At 43.8% G+C, this 25,199-nt stretch overlaps 1 protein-coding gene across 3 annotated transcripts in view; it reads left to right on the top strand.

Annotated features, from left to right (window-relative positions):
* Positions 1-25,199, top strand: part of Sh3rf3 (SH3 domain containing ring finger 3) — a 358,300-nt gene that overhangs the window by 329,907 nt on the left and 3,194 nt on the right. The window contains exons 9-10 of one of the 3 annotated variants that reach the window (XM_069988661.1): positions 15,821-15,919; positions 16,101-16,155. In XM_069988661.1, the coding sequence (XP_069844762.1) occupies positions 15,821-15,919; positions 16,101-16,155 (154 nt within the window). Of the gene's footprint in view, positions 1-15,820; positions 16,156-25,199 lie in introns of all 3 variants that reach the window. The other 2 variants (XM_069988660.1, XM_069988662.1) reach the window with 2 other exon arrangements.

Below are 25,199 nucleotides of genomic sequence, written 5' to 3' on the forward strand. Positions count from 1 at the left end.
AAGACTGAGCACTTCCAGAAAGGCAGATGTCATATACACAGGAAGACACACTGGCCCCGCCACCCAACCCAGCATCATTTCTATAGGGCATCATGTAAGTTCTGCCAAAATACTTATGGGACAATCAGCTCACTATTTAAGGAGTCTATTTTGGGGAGGAACTGAAATGTTAAAAGAATCATCTTGTTGACTCAAAATCTAAAAGTTTACCCACCCACATGAACACATATAATGCATATTCACCTGAATACTCATGCTCATGCACACATGAATACACACATATACATTCAGATTCAACATTCATATATGTACACATCTAAGTACACATTCACATGCATAAATGCATATTCTTCCCAATTGACTCACTTCTATCACCTTATAGCAGATTTCTACTTCTAAAAGAAGTTCTTCTAATAGTGGCAGTACTTTTGGAGAGAACTATTTTATTCTTTTTTTTAATATTTAAAGGAGACTTATGAGAACCACTGAAGGAAATATGAAATGGTGAAACCACTTGGGAAAAATAGTTTAGTAGATTGCTGAAAAGCTAAACAATGACTGCTGTTCTACTCTTTCATAATTGCCTACGAATGAAAACACACTCCTGGACAAACACAAACACAAGAGTGTCCACCACTGTCTACTTTGTAACAGCTCCAAAGTGGACACAGCTTGTCAGTCATCTGATGAATAGATGAAGTGCAGTGTGTTCCTACAGTTGAATACTACTCAGGAAAAGAAAGAAACAAGGTACTAATACATAAAAGATAGAGATAAATCACAAAATGATTCCAAAAGCCAGACAAAAAAATATTTACTGGATGAATCCACTCATAAAATTTTAGAAAATGTAAACTAATTTATAATGACAGATGAATGCATGAAGGAATCTTTAGGACATATAAGCAATGTTGGGGGTGGCAGGAATCTCAATTGTGGAGCTACTACTTGGGTTATGCCTGTGTCAAAACTTTTCAAGGGTGAAAATCTTACCCTTCCCCCCTCTCTCTTTTTCTTTCTTTCTCTCTTTCTTTCTTTCTTTCTTTCTTTCTTTCTTTCTTTCTTTCTTTCTTTCTTTCTTTCTTTCCTTTCTTTCTTTCTTTCTTTCTTTCTTTCCTTTCTTTCTTTCTTTCGGTGCTTGAACTCAGGATCTCACACTTGACATTTTTACTCAAGACTAGTACTGTACCACTTGAGCCATCTATACTTTGGGATTTTTTGATGGTTAACTGGAGATATGAGTCTCTCAGACATTTCTACCTGGGCTAGTTTCAAACCATGATGCTCAGATCTCACCCTCCTGAGTAGCATGATCCATCAATATCCACCCTTTGTTTTGAAACAAGAATTAGCTGCCCCCCTCGTGTGTGCCTTCTCTGTGTATAGACCTGCTGCTTTTCTGCTGGAGAACTTGATGGTGAAGCTAGTTGTATGAGAGCCATAATACTGTGTGTCAAGGAATGGTCTTTGGTGGCCTAATTTCATCAATACATGAAACATAGGCGGCCTGAAAATAATAGTGTGTCCTTTGTGTGTAACCTCCCAGCAGGCTGTCTGGAACAGGGCCAAATGTCTCAGTTACACCCTGGTGCTAGTTTTCTGTGTTTGTTATTAAGGACAAAACCCCAAAGCTCCAAGTAACAAGCAAAAAAGGCTGCTGTTTTCTGTAAGTGCTGAAAAGCCTCATTAGTATGTCTTTGATAGACCAAAGAACTCCCATATCTCTAGAAGAAAGGCCAGGAAACTCATTTTGCCCTGAAAGTAAGTCCAGATTCCACCAGCAGCTTATGTATGTAGTTCAGGGCCAGGTGTTGTCAGGATGACTATTGGCAGCTTCAGTTGTGCTTCTATGGAAGATCTATACCTGGACTAGAAGGGTATTTCAGGCATGGTTCAGGAATGTACAAGTGGAACAATGAGCCAGTGGCAGGTGTACAATATCCTGTTATGTCGAAGAACTTGGTGGTATGTCGGAAGCTATGGTTGAGCTTGTCCCAACTGGGGCTGTCATACAACTGTTCTAGTTACTGAAACCCATTTGTGTTCTCAACCACAAAAATGTCCTTTCTTCCCTCCCCACTGTGGCGGCAAAGCCATGTCCAACTGTTTGTCCGGAGAGCCCTTACTACCAAAGGCAATGATAGGGCTGGAGAAGATCCCCAAAGCTTGCAGCTCTGACAGATGAAAGTGAGCATATGCTCAGTAGATCTCATTATCCCATTCATAAGATCAGCTTTTCCACAATTTTGTTGGATGGGGAGAATTTCTACAAACACCTTCTCACTCTTAGTTTGCTCAGCTTTACCTTTTATTATTGCAAACCTGGTGAGGCACTACGGATCTTTGTTGCCGATGTTATCTGCTAATTGGTCATTTGTCCTTTTTTATGTATGGATTTAATAGTATTTTATGAGGTGCCTACTTAGGACTAGCCTTAGTTCAGTGTCCTGGGTCCAGAGCTGGATACGTTTCTTTAGGTGAGGGTGGGCAATATGGGAAAGTCAGAACTCTAAATGTTCATCAAACAAAGGACTCTGGAATTGCATTGCTCCTTGCTGATTGTGAGGATCACTTCTGTTGCGTGAGAAGTCAGTGACAAAATCCATTATAGGAACAGCCCAGGCCAGGCCAGCACTGTTGCAGTTTGCGGGTGAGGGGACTGACATCTAGATGTTCCAGGACATGCCTGGAACTAAATTCAAGACTCTGCCTATGTTCTTGTCCTCTTCATTATTTCACCCTTCATGTTTCAACAGAAAATGGACTCAGGAGTTAATAAGAAGGAGGCAACCATGCTTAATAGGAAAAGTAGTCATTACCTTGGCTCATGTAACTGTAACCCCACTGTACAGTATTTTTACAATAAAAAATGTACAAAAAAAGAGTTAAGTCACAGGAGGAAAGCAGATGTATAGTCTGCGGATAGCTCAGCCTGCTCTTCTACATGGAACACTTCTCTTTTTTTATTGTGAAAATACTGTACAGAGGGGTTACAATTACATGGGCAAGATAATGAGTACATTTCTTATCAAGCATTGTAGCCTCCTCTTTTGTTTCCCCTTCCCATCCCTTCCCATCCTCCCCCTGCCCTCCCACCTAATCCTCCCCGCTCCCTCCTCCCCTCCCCCCCCCACCAAAGTTTGTTTTCGACATAATGACTTGTACATCTCATTGTTGCAATAGGTCCATCTGTATCCCTATTTAAACATCTCCCCCATTCACCTTTGCTAGGACTGTCTAGCCACATGGATGGTAGTCATTGGGCTGTTCTGCAGAGTTAGAACCTTTGTGAATGGCTCATCCTGTAATTTGTTTTGAAACATATGCAATTGTCCATAGGGCTATATTGGTAACTGAGAGCAGGTCAGGCCAGCTCTGAAACATTTGGACCACACGTACCTGGATGCAGCATATCGGCTTCTTTCCAATCCCTGTGCTTTTCTAAACATTTCAATGCAACCATAATAACCGCAATTGACCCCACACTGGGGTGCTTAGAAAAATATAAGAGCAGTTGCCAGGTGAAGATATTTCAGGGACAAAGACCAAATCTGAGCAGTTATTCAGGAAGGTGCTGCCTGGCATGGATCCATTTTCATACAAGATTGGTAGTGGGATGAGACTGTCCTCACCTGCACCTTTGAGGTGCTCCAGCGCTGGGCATGCATCCATTTTCTGCCTTGAAAACTACACAGATGGGAAGAGAATCCACCTCATCCTGGAGAGCCACCAGGCTGCTTGGAAATGCCTGACATGTCATGAGCCAGCAATAAACACTAATAGAACTAATAGGTTTGATTCACAAGTGCTGCCTCAGAGGCCCTGGTCCTATGCACAGAGCTGCTACTACTCGTGTGTGTGTGTGTGTGTGTGTGTGTGTGTGTGTGTGTGTGTGTGTAACTGAACTGAACTACCTCTGCCTTTTTGGTTAAAGGAACTGATTTCCTCCCATCTATTTAGCTATTTTTAAAAAGCCCAGTAAGTACACAGGCTTGGCACACCTGACGACATAGAATCCTTAGTCACTCTCATTCCATTCCAGAAATCCTTCGCAAGGATCCACATTGTAGAGCTCTTATTGAATACATCTCATTTATACTAATCATTTATGGAAGTGTTGTATTTGTGCTATTGAGAACACATCAGAGACTGACTGGAAAGGCAAACACAAAACAAAGTAGTCCTAATGCCACAACACATATCACGGAGCCAGCGGACTGCTCAATCTTTGTATCTCTGTTCATCCTGCCTGTTGGCCTACTAAACAACTGTGGAGAAACTAATGCTATAAATTCTCATTGGTTAGCAGGACCCTTCCTCCTACCGTAATGGCAAGATAATGGCATTGGAATGGGGCAGGAGAGAGGACATGGTCAGATGTTGTTTCTGCTTTCAGATGCTTAGTTCAGAAGAATTTGTAGAGAACTGAAACCTCAATTTTAATCTTCCCACAGTATTAAACCTAGTGAACCTTGAGCTCTGTGGGAGAGTTTTTCCATGGAAGGGAGAAGTGAAAGGGAAAGAAGGGAAGACAACTCTATGTCTGGGCAGATGAACACAGTCAGGTCTGGACTGGTCTCTGTATCATGCATGGGAAATCTCTGAGAACTTGGAGCTGGCTTTGGGCCCTGCCTAAGCAAGAGGCTAGCCAGCGCCATGGGCAGGTATACAAGTGACCAAATGCAGGTTGACATCAAGTTCATAATATAGATCTTGCGTCAAGGTCCCATCAGCTCTTGGCGTGGGTTATGAGCTGTGAGATCCTCATAATTCACTGGAGGTCAGATAAAAAGTAGCAAATACAGATAACAGAACAATCTTTCTAGCCACAGGGAAGTTCCAAGACATTTTGTGGTGCTCAGAGTTACACAGAGTACTGAACCATACCTTCCTACTTATATATAACTCTGCTAAAGTTTATGTATTAGACACAGTAGGAGATTAACAATAACAAAAAGGAAAACCCTAGCAATAAAGTATGAACTTGAGGCACTGGTGGCTTATGCCTGGAATCCTAAGTACTCAGGAAGCTGAGATCCGCAGATCGTGGTTCAAAGCCAGGCCAGGCAGAAACATCCATGAAACCCTTATTTCTATTAGCAAAAAAAGCCAGAAGTGGAGCTGTGGCTCAAGTGGTAGAGCACCAGCTTTGAGCACCCTGAGTTCAAGCTCCATGACTAATGACAAAAAAGTATTCTGTTGCTAGAGTTTTCCATCTCATATTTTCAGGCCCCAGTTCATTGTAACTGAAACCATGGAAAAGGGAACTATGGAGAAAGTATAATGGCTGTAAACAGGGCTGGAGCCATGTGACCAAGAGCAATCGAGAAGAAGAAATAAACTTTTCCTAAATACTAATCAAGGTGTCAGGGGAGATGGTTTCCAAAGAGGCCTACAAACTGAACAGGGCTGATGAGAGGGACTAAGGAAGACCCGTCCCTAGGTAGAGGAAGTAGAGGATACACTATATCATGCTGCCTGCCCCCAGCTTAGCTCCTCCCACTCAGACAGCCTGATTGAGGCACTTGAGCTCTTAGCTATATCCATTACCTGAGCCCAGAGTAGTCCTTTCATGAGGTGTCTGCTATTCATTCTCTCTTGCCTTTACTCCTCTAGTCATCAGTCTCAAAGGAGCAGAAAGTTCAAGTAGACATCATGCTGGTCTCTACAATGCTGGAAGCCAGTGTAATCAGGCATGGGCTTTGCCTCTGTTTGGCCACGTCAACTTCTGTAGCTTCTGGAGTGGGACTTGAGCAAGAGGCTGGCCCGCAGAAGACACAGGTGTCAGGCAAACTTAGCCATACCCACAGAAGGACACACACACATGTGCCTAATCAGACCCAGCCATCTGTGCTGTGAGGAAGTGGATTCAGTTGTTCTTAGGGCAGAAGGGCACAGGTTATGACTCTGAGGGTTGATAGTTGGGCTGTATGAGAAAAGAAAACCTTACAAGTTTTCTGTGTGGTGAACTGGGTTGCATGATCCAGCTAGTCTCTTCTCCACAGAGCTGGGGATTGGAGCATGCTACTAACAGAAAACATGATAACATAATAGGAATCATGAGCAAAATGGGGCGCTCTAAGATGTGGTCCAGGACTGGGATTATAGGCATAATAGCAATGGAATTCATAAACCACAGGTGCAAGGGTCATCCTTGTTTTAGACCAGTCTAAGCTCAGTTAGCTAGACCCAGAAAGTACAAGCTGGCCTTTCTCCAAAGTGTCACAAATACTCTATGCTGTCATGGGAAACAGTGTATAGGCTCTGCATACCTGAGGATTGCAGCTCTCCAGTATAGATATAGGGAGTATATCAGGGCTGACACTCATTTGGCTGGAGAACACAGTGACCTTCCAAAGCTACCCCAGGATACTGTTTCCATATAACTCATTCATGTCGAAGGGCCCTAGATCATCCTGTCTACTAAGCAAACTCGCTCTCCTCCACACAGCTGCAGTAAGCACCAGCCAACCTTCTGCCCTATCCAAGAGCTCTTGAGAACTCAGTGCGCACAATACCTCAGACCCTTTAAAATTAGGAAAAATAGGAGGATGGCATGCAGCTGGGGTACAGCAGACCCACTAGCCAATTTCCATTTCTGTCATTTATACCACAAAATGCTGGAGGTCGAGTGACAGAATAGGGCCTGGCACCTGATAAAAAAGAACAGTACTTACTCTTATGGGGGAGTTGTCCTATGCACTGTAGGATACTGCATAACACCCTGAATTTCTTCTATCCACTAGATACTAAGTGCACATTACTGTACTCAAAATCTCTCCAAACAGTGCCAAATGTCCCCAGGGGGCAAAAATCACACTGATTGGGAGCTGCAGATGTCTATAAAACCATGTCTGAGTGTCAAGACCCAGGAGTTTGGTGCCGGGCTCTGTCCTGGTTGTGGCTGGTAGTTATTATCTTGGGCAACTCTTATTCCGATCTTCAGAATCCTGCTGTCATTTTCAAAGGAGTCCTAGGCCCATGAGTAAACAAAATGCTTTAGAAAAAACTATTTAGCTTATTAGTGCCTATGTATCTTGCATAACTGGATTCTGAACCTATTAATGAAGAATTTCTAAAGATGTTACACTGCATTTAGTATGTAAAATTGATTAGGAGGAGTTGGGGTATGGCTCAACAATGATACAAATTTCTCAGAATTCATGAAGCCCTGGATTCCATATCTAGCAACAATCATATGCATTAAACATTGTTAGAAAAGAAATGTACTCAAAACCTGACTTATATAACCATAACCTCTCTGAACATCACCTTTACAATAAAAAACATTGTTAGGAAAGCAGATCTCATGATAAGTCTTGTTACGGAAATTAAATTAAAGGAAAACTTAGCTCTTAAGTGTTGTAAAGCTAGAGAAGGCCCTGCAGAAGAGAAATGTTTCTACATCATTTCTCCTGAGTTTTCGAATGAGCCTCACCCCACCAGACCATTAACATCCTGCAGTAAGAGGTTATCAGGATTCATGGACTTGGGCTTCCCAAGATCCTCTAGCACATAATATGAAGAGACTGGCTCTGAGAGACCATGGTCCTGGTGAAACCTGGAAGCCCTTGGAGCTCCCCCTCCTTCCCTCTGCTGCATAATCCCCACAACAGGATTGTTAAGATCTGACCCAGAGGAGAAATCGCTCCCCACTCCTCCACCAAAGCACAGCCTTCTCACCCAAAGGTCATGGTCACTTTCTGCCCTACAGGAAATAAACAGCAGGCCACATAGACCAGTAGAACCTCACTCGTTTCTGGCAGCCCTGAGTCTTGGAGGATCTCTGTTCTAACCTCCCCACCCAATCCTGAATGCCCTGAAAGGAGAGAGAAGAGTTCCCCAATTAAAGTGGTACACACACATGGCATCTGGCTGAGCCCCCGCCAGATAGGGCCTCTTTATCAATGGTACTGCTCCCATTTATGTAGGCTCTGCAGTTTTATAGGATCACCCACTTCCCAACACCAACACACTGAGTGATGGGTTAAGCAGGTGAATTGCATGGGGACAGTAAACCATGGTTACTGCTCATGCCCTTCTGTGGACCAACACAGAGGAAACTTCTCTTGTCTTTCTCAGATCTGCCTTGTTACCTGCCCCCTGGTGGTGATGTATGGTTAGAAAGGTCACAAGGCTGAGAGCCCTGGGAAGATGTGCTGTTCACTACAGGGAGGAAAGGGCCATCCAGTGCTGCATCCACAGAGGGGATACGCTGAGCTGCCTCATTAAAGGCAGCTTCCCAGCAAATGATTTAAGTGCCTTTTATGGTTAAATTACACACTTTCATTGCTATATTTTTCATCCTTTCTCATTTCCCATAAAACTATCTAGCTGTCTCCATGATACATTCCAAATTATATGGTTTGGAATCCCCAGGCTGTCTGAAATATATGCCCTTTGAGTAAAATCCTTGTACCCCAATTCCCAGTTATGTCTTACTATCAAACCAAGGTCTTTTAATGTCTAACTGTCCAATCAGGGTGAAATGTTGTTGTGTTGGTTTTTACAACCCCACCATTCGATTTGATTTACCAAGTTAGCTAGAAGTCTTCACTGAATTTCATTCTTGGCATCTTCGCTTGCACAATGCTCATCAATTTTTTGGGATGCCTGTTGGCCTTGAATTACACATGTCTCAGTGTTATGTACACATGGATTTTCCTGTTGCCATGTCATTCTTGTTTGTGAACAGTGCAATGAGGTGGTTGGGCTATGGGCGAGGAGAAGCTCATTTGTGAAATCTGCATATAAAGGTTGGTGGGGAAAAAAAAGGTTGGTGGGATCAACTGTCTCACTTTTCAGTTCTACTATGATATCTCATAAGAAGTGGGAAAGAAAAAGCTTCAATTACTATTGCTGTGTAAGAAATTACTCCAAATCCAATGGTTTAAAAGCTGGGTTTCTGTGCTGCCCTCCTGGCTTCTCTGAGTTAAGGTTTGGGCAGAGCAGGCTGGAGGCTGACCTTATTCCCTTTATCAATCTGGGCCTCAGCTGAGAGAGCTGGATGGATAAGGATGGTTTGTGTCTGGGCTGGGGGTGCCGAGACACACTCTTATGTTTTTGGCAGCTGATTCTGGCTTTTGGCTAAGACCTCCTCTGTGCTATGTGCCAGAGCCATGGCCTCTCTGTGGAGGAGCTTGGGCTTCCTCATGACATGACCCCTGGGTTCCTGGAGGGAGAGAGTGGTTGGTTTGAGCCTAACATGCCACATGGATGACTTCCAAGCTGTTGCAAAGGCCTGGCACACTTACTGGGAGGAATACTGAGTCTCTCTTTGTGTGTTGGAGAATGGGTAGGAAGGTAGCATTGGGGCTTTCTTTAGAAAATCTAGTTTGCCACATTTCCACCGTCTTCTTTGTGCTCTATGGTGCCACTGTTTCCTTGACCGGTTCATTTTCTATTCAAACAGTTCCCTTTGGTTCAGTGCTTCTTAATAATGTTCAAATATCAGTTTGATTGCATCTGTTCTCCTTGGGGAGTCTTGCTTTCCAGCTCCCACTGACATCAGAGGCTTGGCAGTACCCAGCATGCCCACACACGGAGCTATTGCCTAGGCCTCCAAGACTACTTCCCACCCCCAGCAGAGTCTCTCACTTTTTAAATCAATTAAGTTTTTTAATGTCAAAGATGTGGCATGAACTGCATTGGAAACTCACTGTCAGCCATATGTTATATGTTTTGTTATCCCTGAGGCTTCCCAGACCCCTGACCCACCTTAGTTACTGGTGAGACTTGCACTAAAGGCCAGTGAAGTCTTTGACAGACTTATGGTCCTAGATAGGCCACCCTAGAGTACCCACTCCTGCTCCAGGTTCACTATAATCCTCACGTGTCTAGCTGTGCACAAAGAACATGTCTCCTAAGACAATTTGCCATTGCAGCCCATGGTAGCTGTAGCTTCACCCATACCTGTGGGCTGAGGGCCATTGTCCTAGAGGGAATCACCATATCCAAGCTGTTTTCCAGTAGAGTCAAAAACAAAGATGGAGTTGTGGCCATGTGCCCCTTGATCATAGACTTTGCAGGGAATGAGGCCTTGTATCTGAATCTCTCCATGGTATGTAAAATGGTATGTGGTGACCATCATGATGACCATGGTAAGGACAAACAAGCATGGCCTCTCTCACGGGTCCAGTACTTTACATGCATGCATTCATTTGACCGGTAAAATAAGTGTGGCAGGTATTATAGTTACAGGTGAGAAAACTGGACATTTAGATCACTTGTTCAAGGACACATAGCTTCCCAGAAGCAGAAACCAGCTAAGATAGTGCAAGAGGCTTAAGGAAAAGAGAATAATGAGGAGAATCAGAGACACTAGTGAGGTTCCATTGGCTTCTACGGGTTGGTCCTTACTTCTTGTAGGGCAAAAAGTGACATGGTCTGGGTGGAGGGTGGAGGACTGGGGAGAAAATTTTCCCTTCTGGATCAGGTCTTAAGAGTCCTGATGTAAGGGCCGCCTCCACTTTTCTGTAAGGCTTGCCATCCTTCAGCACCCATCTCCTGTTGTCGGTTCATGGAGAACTTGAGAGCCCTGTGCTATTCATGAGGAAGAGTAGAATCTCCTAGACTTTGATGTCATAGAACCGTGCTTAACTTTTAAGTTCTATAACCCATTACATGAGGTCAGAGATCCAAGGTCACAGGGAAGTGAGTGTGAGACTCACTTTTGCCCCACCTAGAGCAGGTCCCAGTGGGACACCCAATAACCGTGCCTCAGACAGTGCCACTGGAGGTGGAAGTGTATGATAAAGAACACACTGCTGTCCTCTGTGCAGTACAAGGACACAAAGGTCACCTAGCTCCTTCCTGGTCTCATTCCTCTTCTCTGCCCGTGACTCCCTGAGTGTTAGACATTCATGTGGGACCGGAATGAAAGATATTCTCATCTCTCTCTAGCTAAGGCTGAGCAGAAAAAGACTCTTTAAGGCATATTTCTGGTAGTTTTATTTGTATGGTTTTCATCTTCAAAAACTGCCTACATGAAGTTACAGATACAAGACAGAAAGCTCATCTGAGAGGCTGAGTTAGAGATAGTCTTTTCATAGAAGAGGAACTGAAGAGCCACGCCTGGGTTGTGGCTTCACATAGGGAGATACCAGCTGGTAGGCAAAAAGCCAGGGGTTCTTTTTTTTTTTTATTGTGAAAATACTGTACACAGGGGTTACAATTCATGGGCAAGATAATGAGTACATTTCTTATCAAGCATTGTAGCCTCCTCCTTTGTTTCCCCTTCCCATCTCTTCCCATCCTCCCTCCCACCCCCCACCCCCGCACCAAAGTTGTGAAGTTCGTTTTCGACATAACGACTTGTACATCTCATTGTTGCAATGGGTCCACCTGTATCCCTATTTAAACGACTTGTTTTTCCCCTTCCCCTCCACAAATTATACCGATATCAAATACAGTGAAAGCAGGGGTTATACCTTGGGGGAGGGACATACAAAGCAACAAAGAAATAATCTTATAAATGTGTTAGAAACAATCGCATGAAAGAAAAAAATAAAACATTTGGCCAGGGGTTCTAAGCAGCACATTTACCCTAGTACTGGCAAAGGACATAGACAGCTGATCACAAAGTCAGAAAGCTGCCCTAACAGTGCAGAAACCAAAGAAACAGAGAAGGTGACAGGAATGCCAGTCCCTTGAAAACACTGGGTCCTGGAGTCAAGAGCTCAGCCTATGGGCCTAGCATACCCTCACTTCTCTCTAGGACTGTGGCTCCAGGCATCCCACTGTCACAATATTCACTGTGCCTGCTGACAGCTGGAAGTCACCCAGTGTCTTTCACTAGCACACTGATGGCATTCCTGTCCTCAATCAGAGATTGATGTCTTTGGTTTATTTGGGGGCGGGGGGGGGGGGTTAGAGCTTCTGAGATAATTCTCTATAACTGATCCAGACCGGCCTGTTTTGGAAATTTGGTGAATATTCTCAACACTAGAGTGTTCTAGAAGATTGTAGACAGTAGTTGGCTCTTTAGTCATTCTATATCATCCTTGTAACTAAACTAGATATGCTGGGGCTGGGGCTGCTCAGGGAATGTAGTTTAGTGGTAGAGCATTTGCCTAGCATGTGCAAGGCTCTGGATTCCATCCTTGGCACCAGAAAAAGGTCAAATAATAAACACAGATGTGTTGTAGTTCCTCTGCTTAGGCTTGTATTAACAGGAAGTCAAGGCTAGGTGAGGTTCCAGATGCATGGTGGCAGGGCTCTGGCACGCAATGCTTGCCTCTGGTGGAAATCTCTGCAGGTTCTATCCTGGGAACTGCCATGGATATGCTGGTGTCACTTGGTAGCATCCCAGAAACACTAAGAAAGCTACTCTCAAAACCCCTCTTGAACAAACTCAGGGGAATGACATGCTTGCCTGTGCCACAAAGTTGGCATTCTGTGTAAGCACCTCATGTTCATCCATAAATTGACTCAGATAAAAATCTGAACAAGCAGGATTCATTTCCTGCTGCCACTTACTGCCAGCTGTGCCTTAAGTGCAGTGAACCCGACCAGCTCATGTACTGAAGTTTGACCCAGTGTGGCTATGCTTAGATGATATGACCTTGAAAACTTTGGGCTTAGTGGGAGTTGATTAGGTCATTGGAGATGCACCCCCCAGAAAGAATTAGTGTGGCTTTCCAAAGTCCACTCGTTCCCACCAAGGTGAATTTTAGTATTTTCAGCTCAGGATGACATTAAATATATTCCTTCTCTACAATTCAGGAACTTCTGTTTAAGGCTGTCATCCCAAGCTGAAAATACTAAAAATGAAATGTTTTACCAGATCAGGTTGAAATGAACTTTCCCTATTGTTTTCAAATACAAAACTTCAATATGAAACAGCTTAACAGTAACCTTTCCATCTATGGTATTTGATTTGGGTATATACATTTATCTAATTGGGGATGACCATGGCAACAAGGATACTCAAAAGACTCTATGTTGGAAATGAACTTTACAACTTCTTTTTGTTTTTTTTTTTTGGGGGGTCCGGTCATGGGCCTGAACTCTGGGCTGGGCGCTGTCCCTCAGCTCTTCAGCTCAAGGCTAGCGCTCTACCACTTGAGCCACAGCACCACTTCCGGGTTTTTTTCTTTTTGCTTATGTGGTGCTGAGGAATCAAACCCAGGGCCTCAGGCATGCAAGGCAAGCGCTCTACCACTGAGCCAACTTCCCAGCCCTGAACTTTACAACTACTGTGGGGGGAGGTGTGGGTGAGTTAGGGGAGGAAAGGGATAGTAGGAGAAAAACAAAGGAGAGGGTAACAATGTTCAACAAGAAATTTACCTTACTCATGTAACTGTAACCCCTCTGTACACATCTTTATAATAAAATTAAATTTTTAAAAACATTTTTCAAAAGTGAATTTTTAAAAATCAAGCCTGGTCTCTGAATCTGCCTGGGTTTCTCTCTTGATATGTAATCATCTCTCTACCTCCCACAATGTCCAGGAGGCCTACACCAAAGGCACAACTGATGGGGCCACTGGCTCTGTTGTCCTCTAAAACTGAGCTAAATTAATCTCTTTTTAAAAATACATTACTCAGGTACTTTTTCATAGCAACAGACAACGGGTTAACATAATATCCCCCTGGGATTACATGCACTGTCTTATTTATGTCTCAGAGCATAGGCCTCAGATTCATAGTTAAAATTTGGATTCAAGAAGTCCTAGGTTCAAATCCAGGCAATTCAACTTTCTATTCAGTTACCCTATGTCTACTGTGTACCCATCCCAGCACCTCCATTTGTCTTGTAGAGTTTCTTTAGGAATAAAATGGGAAACATATTGGCAAGACTTAAAACTGCACCTGGCTCACAGAGTGTTCCCAAAAAAGAGATAGCAATAGAATTATTGTATTTCAACCACCATGTAGCTTATTTTACATATGGGGGAACCAAGGCTAAGGTTAGATGAGGAATTTGTTCATTCAAAATTAGCCTCCTCCCAATGACATGGGCACCCAGCTCCATCTGGATCCAAACCTGTTGCCATAGCCTGTGTTTCTCATGGATCAAAGCCATGCAGCTGTGTATGGTCCTGGATTCCTCAGGGAGATGTCTCTTCGCTTGAGGGGCTTTTTCACACCATGCTGAACATGATTGATCATCCAGACCCATTGCCAGGCCCAGCTCCCAGCTCCCAGGTGTTTTTTTTAACTTAAGTGAAGGAGAACAGTGTTCATTTTGCTCTTTACTTTGGTTCTGCGTCCAGCAAACTATAATGATGATGATGATGATGATGTTGCATGTGGCTTTGCTTTGAAGGACCAATGTCTTCTTGTTGTTCTGTCCTTTTGGGATCCCTGTTCAAAGTGTTCAGTGCAAAGCTACAGGCTGTGACTTCACTGAGCAAAAGCTTCACCCCTGATAAAAGCAAGAAAAGCAACATGAGTAAGTGGGCATCTCTTCCATCCAAACCAGAGGCCAGAGAAAGCACAGTCAGATTGGTACCTGCTGCCTGCTGCCTCCTATTCCCTACTATTTTATGAACTGATCCTTTGAATCTTTTTTTCTTTTGCCAAGACAGTATTTTTGAAAATATGCTTTCATGTTGAAAATACCCGATAGCTTAGCACATAGTTTTTCTGGCTCTTTTAATTGGCTTGTTAACTTCTTTCTCTTTATTCATTGTAGATCTTCTATCCTTCTGCCCTCTCTGAAAATCTGCTGCATATTTATACTGTTATAAACCTTCTCTGCTTTTTCTGTAACTGAATTTTCAAGCAGATCAGAGCCATGCCCTTTCTCCATGAAAATTTAAGTAGAAGCATAGCTTTTAATTACCCTTTCCCCATCCCTGACAGGAAGGTTTCCAAACATAAAATAATAATCAAAAAGCTCCAAAACCCTTGGAGCTAGACTCAACAAAGATAAGAACATCATGTTTCCCCTGGTCCATCTTTCTTTCTTTTGAACATCTCGAGTCTTTTTCAAACCTCGGGCATTGTTTGCCATGCCAGGTTCATGTCCAGCAGCTTCTGCCTAGGTTTTTATGTAAGGAGCTGTGGCCTGATAGTACTTGAATCTGATACTCTAACAGCTCCTTCTCTTAAGGAAAGGAAGACACCAGCCAGGGAAGAAGTTTAACAAGGAAATTTTTCAGTAAGGAATTCTGAGCAAAAGACACCACTGCACAAGATCCCAATCCTCCCTCAGCTGCTACTATGGAAGGAAGCAACTCTCAGTAAGGTTTTGTCCTGTGCTGGGGACAAGCACTTCTGCCTGGCTGGCATATATAGGAGATTTGCCATAACAGCCTAATGTCATTTCATGCAGAAGAATATCTAAATAAAATGCTTATCGGGTTTCCAAACTATGTCCCAAAGGTGCATGCCATACATAGATCAGGACCAGGAGCTTATGTCAAGATACCCAAGGCAGAAAGACTAACTATTGGAGTGCAGTAAGCCCTGCCCTAAAGGGATCTCGTGTAGGACAAGACACAAACTCTCCAAAACTCTCCTATTGAGATCCAGGCTCCACTGTAGCCCTAGGTTTACATGAAGCCATCAGGTACAATGTCATTATCCTACAGGACGAAGACCATCATGTTGGCTGTGGGCTCCTCTGATACAGCTGGTAAAGTTTTGAGGTGCTTCAGACTCCATGATGGGGAGTGTTGGTTGTCTTGTGCACTCATGGTCTTTTTGAGACATTATTGCCAGGTCTTGAGAAAAGAAGGAAAATAAGCCTTCCATTTTAACTGTGTTGTCTTTCTCTGGTCAGCTTTACAGAATTATATTTAAAAGTTCCAAGTAGAATGGTACTTCTCCCAGAAGCATTAATCCACTCTGTTTCAACTTCTTTGTTTCTTCAGAAGGAGAAGAAGAGTGGGCTGCTGAAACTTCTAGCTGGGGCATCTACCAAGAAGAAGACACGTTCTCCGCCATCCATCTCTCCAACCCATGACCCCCAGGTAGTCATGGATTCTTCACTCCAGGGTGCCATGGGCCCTGAAGTGTCCCCATTGTCCATCCATGGCAGAGCCGGCTCCTGTCCTATAGAGAGCGAGATGCAGGGGGCCATGGGGTTGGAGCCTCTACACAGAAAAGCAGGCTCCTTGGATCTAAACTTCTCCTCATCTCCTTCCCGACAAGCACCTCTTTGCATGGCTGCCATCCGCCCTGAGCCCAAGCCATTACCCAGAGAGAGGTAAGAGGGGGGCGGGGGTCTCACAGTCCCATAACACCTGAGGCTGGAGTCCCATTGGGGAAACAGGGAAGGTCAAGTTTTCCAAAACAACACTTGGCTCCCGAGGGTGGCTGGTACACATCAGGTGCAATGTGTTTGGGACCTAGAACACATGTCATTGTTTCAATCCACCTGGCTCCTGGGTTAGGGATTATAGGGAATTCATCAGGAAATTTGTCAGAACCAGTGTGGTTCTGTGTGCAAAAATCAAGAAATTAGAGTGAGGACACTGTGCTCCCTAACTCTGAGGACCCTGGACAGGACTCCTGGGCTAAGTCCCCTATAGGCTTATGTGCTTTACCCAAAGAACAGCACTTCTTCAGCTTCAGTCCACTGTGATATATTAGAATTATAAAATGTCGGGTTGAGAGAGATGGAGGAGAATGATGAACGGGGTGATACCAGTGAACATGCATGATTTGTTGAATGGCAACCCCTTTGTGTAATTACTTAATAATAATAATAATATATTTTTGAAAAAAAAATTATAAAATAGCTCCCCCAAACTGGCTGGTATATACTTTATTAGGTTGAACTATACAAAATTGCCAATATTCAACCATTTTTGCCTAAACATGACTTGAGCACCAGTGGCTCACGCCTGTAATTCTAGCTACTCCAGAGGGCTGAGATCTTGAGGACTGTGGCTCAAAGCTAGACCAGGTAGGAAAGTCTGTGAGACTTTTATCTCCAATTAACCATCAAAAAACTGGAAGTGGAGAGGTGGTTCAAATGATAGAGCAAAAGCCCTTGAGCAAAACAGCTCAAGAACAAAGCCCAGGCTCTGAGGTCAAGCCCCAGTACTGCACAATAGTTTTAACAATAATAATAATGATAATGATAAAAAAACATGAACAATCTCCTAAGAAAGCATTCCTGGAATGTCTACTGGAGTCCACTCTGCCATTCAGCCATACTGGCTCCTGCAATCTGAGTACCTGCTAAGCTCTGAGACCATGGCTCCGGGTGCCCTGTGGTTGTGAGGGGTGGGAAACTTCAAGCTTCCGTCTAGATCATCTGCACTGGAAGCTGAGACAGCAACGCATATTTTCTGTCAGAGGCACAATAGTAAATATTGCTATGTTGTAGGATCTAGGAGGCCTGTGACAACTCGTGTGCTCTGCCTGTGTAGAGGGAAAGCTGCCATGGACCAAATGTACACAAAGGTGTGGTGTTCCAGGAAGCTCTATGTAGAAACACTGAAATGTAGGTTTCCCATAACTTCCTTATGCTGTGAAATCTTTGAATTTCTTTTTCAACCATATCAAAATATAACAATATACCTAGCTCTCTGACCACACACAACCCACAGTTCTAGATGATGCCACCCAGGGTGGTGTTGAGATCTGGGGACACAAGGAGAACCAATCTCTTCAGGACTCTAGAGGAAGAGCAGATATTGTCTTCTGATGAAGAGCTAAGTTCAAATCTGCCTTCATAACCACAGTTAAGAGTTATGATGGCTCTGGAAGTGGCTCTGTGGCTCAAGTGGTAGAGCGCTCGCCTTGGACTGAAGAGCACAGGGACAGTGCCCAGGCCCAGAGTTCAAGCCCCACAACCGACAAGAAAAAAAAAGAGTTATGATGGCTTACATATATTATATGTACTGAGTGTCCTATGCAAGTTGATACCGAGGATAGTCTGTAGTAGGGATGAATTTTTGCCATTAACACCAGGATGGCCAGGCTCTGCACAAAGCATCTCCTGAATGTATGTGTGCTATCCTGTTGAATTGTATGTGTGTGTATAGGTATATGTATATGCATATATATATAGTATACAGAAGTTGTATACCGAACTTGCATACAGAAGTCCCCATTCAACAAAACTATTTATGAATACAATGTATCTTGGTCAATGCCGTTCCTTTTATCTCTCCCCCATTCCACCCAACCCACCCCTTATCTTAATTTTCTTAATTTTGTAGGGTATGAATTGAATTGTATGACTGAATTCTCCCCTGACCCCTTTTCTCATTCATCTACCTCCATCCCCTTGGTTTCACCCCTCCCCACTCTTTTTGACTACCAGTTTCCTAGTGTTTATTCTGTTAGACTCTGAGTTAGTCTTTCTATGAAAATACACCATTTGAGTTCTCCCCTGAATCTACTATATTTCAATTAATATTCCTATGTATACTTGGACACCACCCCAAAGTGTTTACTTATATATTTATAAATTAATTCCAGGCTCCACGTTTGAGAGGAAACACACATCCTTTCTTTCTCTGGGCCTGACTTGACATGATATTGCATCATTTGCAACAACAGCAACAAAAAAGAAAGGGCCTATTGAATCATTTTTAAGAAGAAAAAGAAAGAATTCTCCTTTTTTTGTCGGATGCAGGACTTGAACTGGGGCCTGGGCACTATCTCTGAGCTCGAGGCTAGAACTCTACTACTTTGAGCTTCAGCACTACTTCCAGTTTTCTGGTGGTTAATTGGAGATAAGAGTCTCATGGATTTTCTTGCATGTTCTGGCTTCGAACCTCAATCCTTAGACCTCAGTCTCCTGAGTAGCTAGGATTGCAGGTGTGAGCTACCAGCACCCAGCTGCAAGATACCTAAAATGACTAAGAAGCTTGCTTTCAATTTGCTTACAGAACATGAACAAGAGAAGGCTTTCTGACCACAGAGCCTAAGCTCTCAGGTCCTATGGCCTCAGCCCTTCCAGATGTCAGCATGTGATTCCAGCTCCTCATGTGCTCACATTTCCCCCCAGTCATGGTATCACCCATGTGGGTCCCTTTCTCTCATGAATTCACAGACCCTCAGATGAATGGTATCATACTGAACACCACTCAATACTCAAACACACATGGACATTCACGCATTGTGCAGAAATATTACACACACCTATCACATACATCACGCAAATTCCTAATACAAAGACATAGAATCTAAACACACATTCAGATATGCTATATATACCAGACAAAACACAGACATATATCATACCAACACATAGTTGTACCCCATACCCAGACACATCAAAAACTACATACACAACCACACCTACATATAAATGCATGCCACATTCCCAAACACATAAACAAATACCATACCTACACATAACGTACATACACAAATACATGTACTGTTCACATATTCCCTTTTTTCTTCCTGTCCCTTTACTTTTCTTCCTCTATCTGGGACCAATACCACCTGCCTGTGATTCTAAACATGGGTCCTGGTCCCTTGAAGTCACAGAGTTGATCTTATTACTCCTGAGAGTGAACAGACTTATCCCCTAGGACTCCTGCCTTTCAAGAATCCTAGTTTTATCTTTAAGACATGACTTCTAATCTCCACAATAAGAGATTATGAAATTTCTGTTCTTAAGGAAAACCTCCTTGGAGGCTCTGATTAACTGTAGCAAATTTAGAGATCACTGCCATTCTCAGAATCTTCATTCTAATCAGGAGGTTATTGTACTCAGATGCTCCAGGCACCTTCTTTGTCCTCAAGAGCTCATTAAAGAAAAGCATTTGAAAAATACAGCCCGAGATCAAACTACTGATGTTTCCCAGAAACTGCCTCTCCTCAGCCTCCACAGCCACAGGCCACCTGGTAACTTGGAAGCCTAGCAGGTTGGTGTTAAGGATGTGGCTGTGGAAATATTGGCTTCTTGGACCAGGACCAGAAGACCCTTGGGCTGTGACCCTCCAGGCTGTGAGTAACACTCATGTTACAGCAGTATAAATATGAGCAGCACAGTCAATGTGGAAGTGTCTGCCCACAGAGCTGAGGATAAAGGGGCTGAGCACAAACAATGTCCTGCCTGTTCCTATGGGCAGATTCCCCAAGGTCTCAACACCTTCTCTCCAGAGGCTCTGGGAGACAACAGAGGCTGCGCTCTCCTCAGTACTCTCAGAGAAAGAAAGCTGAAGTTGAAAGTGGTGCAGAGGGCAACTCCATGGCAGCCACTCCAGAAAGCATACCTGGCAATTCCCCCAGACCTGTCTGGCGAGCCCTGCAATCTCAGTAGTCCTGCACCTTCAACTGTGGGCCTGTCCAAGCCATTTGTTTGTCATTAATTTAACACAGACCGATGCTGATTTACATGGTTCAACTTATGATATTATTACTTTATGATGGTCCTGTTTTTCACGTTCAGTGCAGTTTCTTTGTAAATTACTTGATAATTCAATTACTGCAATTCATTACTTTATTCTAGTTTGGGTCTATTGTTAGATGAGTTTGCCCCCACTTTGAGTGGCGAGAAGTATTGCTTTCTGTAGGTTAGGTATATTAAGAACATTTTCAGCTTAACCATACTTTCATGCTGTTCCTGATGCTTGAACTTAGGGACTGGGCACTGTCCCTAAGCTTTTTTTACTCAAGGTGAGTGGTCTTGAGCCACAGATCCACTTCTGGCTTCTTTGGTTTAGTAGAGATATCCTACTGTGGGTTGGCTTTGAACAGCAATCCTCAGATCTCAGCCTTCTGAGTAGCTGGGATTTCAGGCAGGAGTCACCAGTACACAGATAAAACTTACCACAAGTTCATTTTATAATGGGTTTATCAGGAGTAACCCTATTGTAAGCTGTGGTGCATCTGTACACAAGCTGACAGCATAGTTCAGTGTCCAGGATGTAGATGTAGTCTGGTCAGTAGGTTGATGCTTTGCCAGCATCACTACATGCCACCACTCAGGGGCCCACTTCTCCTAAGCCACATAGAAGCAAATGTTCTGTAAAGCCTACTGGTTAGATACATGGCCACCTGTAATCCCTGTTGTCACCAAGGGGATGATAGCCCTATTTATACTTGGCAGGATAGATTATCTCACACATTTATGAAGCCATGATCATGACATGGGAGTGAGAAGCTGTTATCCTCAGCTGCTCACCAGGCCCTTTGTAACAGAGAGCATCATTTACGTTCATGCAGTGGGATGAAGAGCTCAGAAGCTGGGAATGATCTGGACAGAAACATTAAACACTTGTCTGAGATAAATTCAGCTCACATCCATCTAAGCTCATTAAATCATGGAATAGCTCAGAAGCACCAAATTACTTCTTTCTAATGAATTATATTTTTTTAAGATGTTTGTTTGTTTCACATCTGGTAAAAGCCCAAACTAGAGTTCAGAGTCTGAGGAATCATCTCACACTCTGCCTTTCTTTCCCTGGGGAAGAGTAGGAAGGAGCAGGTATTCAGAAAGGAATTATGGGATGGCAGGGAGCCACAGGTAGGAGGGGCGCTGGTCCTACTGGACCCATACAGCCTCCATGCAGTGCTGGAGGGGCAGGGACGATGCAGTTTGTATGTGGGCTGTCTGACTTTGTAAACTGCTGTCTGTATCCCAGCAGTTCATCTCTCCCCCCACAGGGAGGGGCCAGCAGACAGTCTTTGCAGGCCTGGAGGAGGCATTCTTGTTTCTCTCCTTTACTCCCTTGAGAGACAGATTCTGGCTCTCTGTTAGACAGTGATGGAAAGTGGTCTAGCCCTTCTGCACCGTTCAGCTATTCCAAGGCACTTGGCCTTAGGATGCTGGGCCTAGCTGGGCATCCTGGGGGATAGAAATACTCCATGCCCACCAAATCAACCTCAGAGTTCCCACCCTCATCTTTTCATTTGCCTGAAGCATGGTAGGCTTATATGCCATAATCTGTGAACTCCCTGTGGCTAGGCCCAAGACTCCTTAGCCCAGCCTATTCTGAGGGGACAACAGGGCTGCTCTCTTCATTCAGCTGCCACTGTAGGATGAAAATTTCAGAAAACAAGACTTTAAAATCAGATCCTAGGCTCTTGAGGCTCAGCTCAGGTGCCATCGGTCAGGCTCTTCACTTCATCTTCAGATGGAGTTTCTCCAGGCCAGAAGGCCTGGAAGGGCAGGGTATGACCCCTTGATCTAGGTAACTCTAGCACTCAGAGGCCCTTTGGGGACACAAGAGGAGTTGAGTCCAGACTCATGAGGAAGGCATAGAGCATGATAGATGGAGCTACAGCTACAGACCCGAGCTCAGACACTCTACTCTGTAAGTGGGAGCAGGCTGTAGATGAACTGTCCTTCCCAGCCAGCTCCCTATGCGCCCTTCAACCTCCAAGAGAGGCGACTCCACTTAATATAACGTTTCCAAGTCTTCCCATATCCTTATGAATGGTACAATATCATTCTTTCTAGTAGATGAGTAAAATTCCATTTATATATATATATATATATATATATATATAATCACATTTTCCTGATCCATTCATCCATTGAGAGGCATCTGTGCTGATTCCATAACTTAGCTATAGCGAATAGTGCTCCAATGAACATAATGAGTATGGTTGTTTGATGATTTTACTGTAGCCTTGTTTGTGCTCTATTGGATAAATGCCCAAGAGTGGGATTGCTGGGTCATTGGGTAGTTCCATGTTTAGTTTTTTGAGGAACCCCCAGACTTCTTTCCAGATTGGTTGAACAAGCTTACATACCCACCATCAGTATTAGAACTCCCCTTTGGCCACATCCTTGCCAGCGTTTGTTGTTGTTTGTTCTCTTGATGATAGCCAGACCCAGAGAAACAGTTTGCAAGGTTTCCCTTATTTGTGGTAGATAGAATGTGCCTATAAACCAGTAAGTAAACATGTTGGGTGGTATGCAAATGGTCATAGATGAATTAATTGAAGTATAATAGACTCCATGGAGAGCTCAAATAGTATAATGTTTTAGAAACATTAGGTCAAAACCCAACAAAATCAACACCAGGAAATAGGTACATCCAAGAAGGGGAAGGGGAGAGGCAGACAAATGAAGGGGAGAAGCAGGTAGTATGCACTCAAGAATTTATCGTATATACTACAAAATGAACAGAAGTAAGGAAAGAAGTGGGTCGAAAGGAGGTGAGAATGTTGAAGCAGGTAACACTGATTGAGATGCATTATATTCATAAACTGCTTTGTTACAGGGCACCTCCTTTGTACAACTATGTAAAGATAATTCAAAAAATTAAAAAGAGCTGACTAACAGCTGAGGAGCAAGATGACCCATAGCTTCTGTATACTGGTCATCCCTGAGTGAGAGACAAGTGGGTGGTAAAGTTGGCAGGAGAAGCAAAGAAAGGCAGAAGTGTGAAAGGAGACTGGAACACACAAGTTCCTTCTTAACTTGGGCTTCTGTGAGAGAGAGATGGGAGGGTCTGACGCATTCTGAGCAGAAAGGGCCAGAATCTACCAGAGCCTTTCTATCACACCTGTGGGACTGAGAGGGATGAGAAGAGGCCCATGCATGCAGAGATCACAGACACTGTTTAGGATGAGTCCTGAGTTTCTGCCCCTCAGGAAGCCCCAGTGTCCTTGGAAACATTACAGGAGACTAAGTAGTGCCCAGATAAGGCAATCTCAACAAAATGAGTATCTGGAGTAACTTTCAGTATGGAGTTTTTCAAGAAGAGAGAACAGCTATACTCTGCTCTCCACAAAACTTACCTCCTAAATTTAGGATCTAGAGACCCTCCCCAGGATGGTAGTCTCTTCTCAGCAATTACTGTGCAACTATCACCCACCCTGAAGGCTAAGGGTATGGGGCATCCAGATGCTCTCTGGAACTCTCTTGGGTATCAGAGGGCAGGCTGAATTTCCTGTTGGGCTAGACGTAGAGTACCAGTAGGTACTCTTTTACTCTACCCTCAGGGAGTACAACTGCTCTAGAACCCTGTTCCTCACCCTTGGCCAGATTGTAATCAGAGCTACAATACATGGGGAAATTTAATTCCCTACAATACAGTGGTATCCAGTGAGCACCGAACTCTTTATACATGAGTATTTGGGCATTTGCAAGGGAACAGGGAAGAGTTGAGGGAAGCAAGCAGAGCTCAGGACAATAAGGCATGAAAATTCTCAGAAAGTGTGAAGAGGTTGTTGGTGTATGTGAAGCCACTGAGATTGGTCATTGGAGTGACTTTGGGCCCTGCTCTCAGGTGTAACTAGAACAAAGCACAAATTCTCCTGGAGCCCAGAGGGGAGCTAGGACCATCTTGGGAAATTCAACCTTGGGATACTCCAAGCTATGTGAATGTTTATTCGAGTCTGTATAGACAAAAGTAAAGCCTAGTAGCGAAGAGGGCTCAGACAGGCCTGCTGGAGTATATCAGAAATACTTCTGTCAAGACCGTAGCTAAGTGCTTTTTAAGGCCTGTTCTTGTGCAGCACCTGAAGCGCTGGATCCTTGATAAGGTGCCAAACAGACAGCCATACCCTGGTCTTAGATGCCAGTAGCAGTTGCCCAAATCCACAGGTTTGCACCTAGAGCTGCACCTAGTTAATCTAGCCCACAGCAATCTCTCCAGGTGATCAGCAGGCACAGCTACACAAGGAGGCTCAGGCTCCATTTTATGGAGCTGGTCCGAAAACTAAGGCTTGAAGGGTACATCTAGTGCCCAAGTCTTAGAGAAATGACATGTGGGAAAACCCTTGTTAGCACTTTTGATCTTGATCTCTGACAGTTCAGGTGCCAAGTCTCTGATCATCTTTTGATTTTTGGAGCTCAATTTGAAAGGATGACCATTTGAGCAAAACAATCTTCAAAGCATCTTCCCCTGACCACATTGGCCCCTAACCACCTGAGAGGTAGTAACATAGGAGAGGGGCTGATTTTTTCAGATACAGAGAATGACTCTCAGGTGAGTATATAAGCCCAGGGTCCCAAAGCCAGCACTGAATCCGTATCTCAGGATGTGTTGGAAGGAAGATGTGGGGTGGAGAGGCCTGCATGGCCCTGGGTTCTAAATAACAAACATTCCAGCTACATTTTACATATAGAAGCCTGAGGAGCCATTTCTTCTTAATTAAAAAAAATAACAAATGAAAAAGTATTTGGGCAAAACACAGATGTATAAAAATTGTATAAAGTGAGGGAGGTAGCCCGAAATTTCAAAAGCTTAATGGAGGAAAGAGAGGAGGAGGAAAATTTTGGAGAGCCCAGAGCACAGTCTAGTGGATGGGCAGGCTGTGGGACAAGAGGAGTCACAGACCATCCCTGGATCTAGGGCATTTGTGGCCTGAATTGTGCACCAC

Source organism: Dipodomys merriami, unplaced genomic scaffold, assembly GCF_024711535.1.
Source record: "Dipodomys merriami isolate MVZ:Mamm:240054 unplaced genomic scaffold, mDipMer1.0.p SCAF_36, whole genome shotgun sequence".
NCBI lineage: Eukaryota > Metazoa > Chordata > Mammalia > Rodentia > Heteromyidae > Dipodomys > Dipodomys merriami.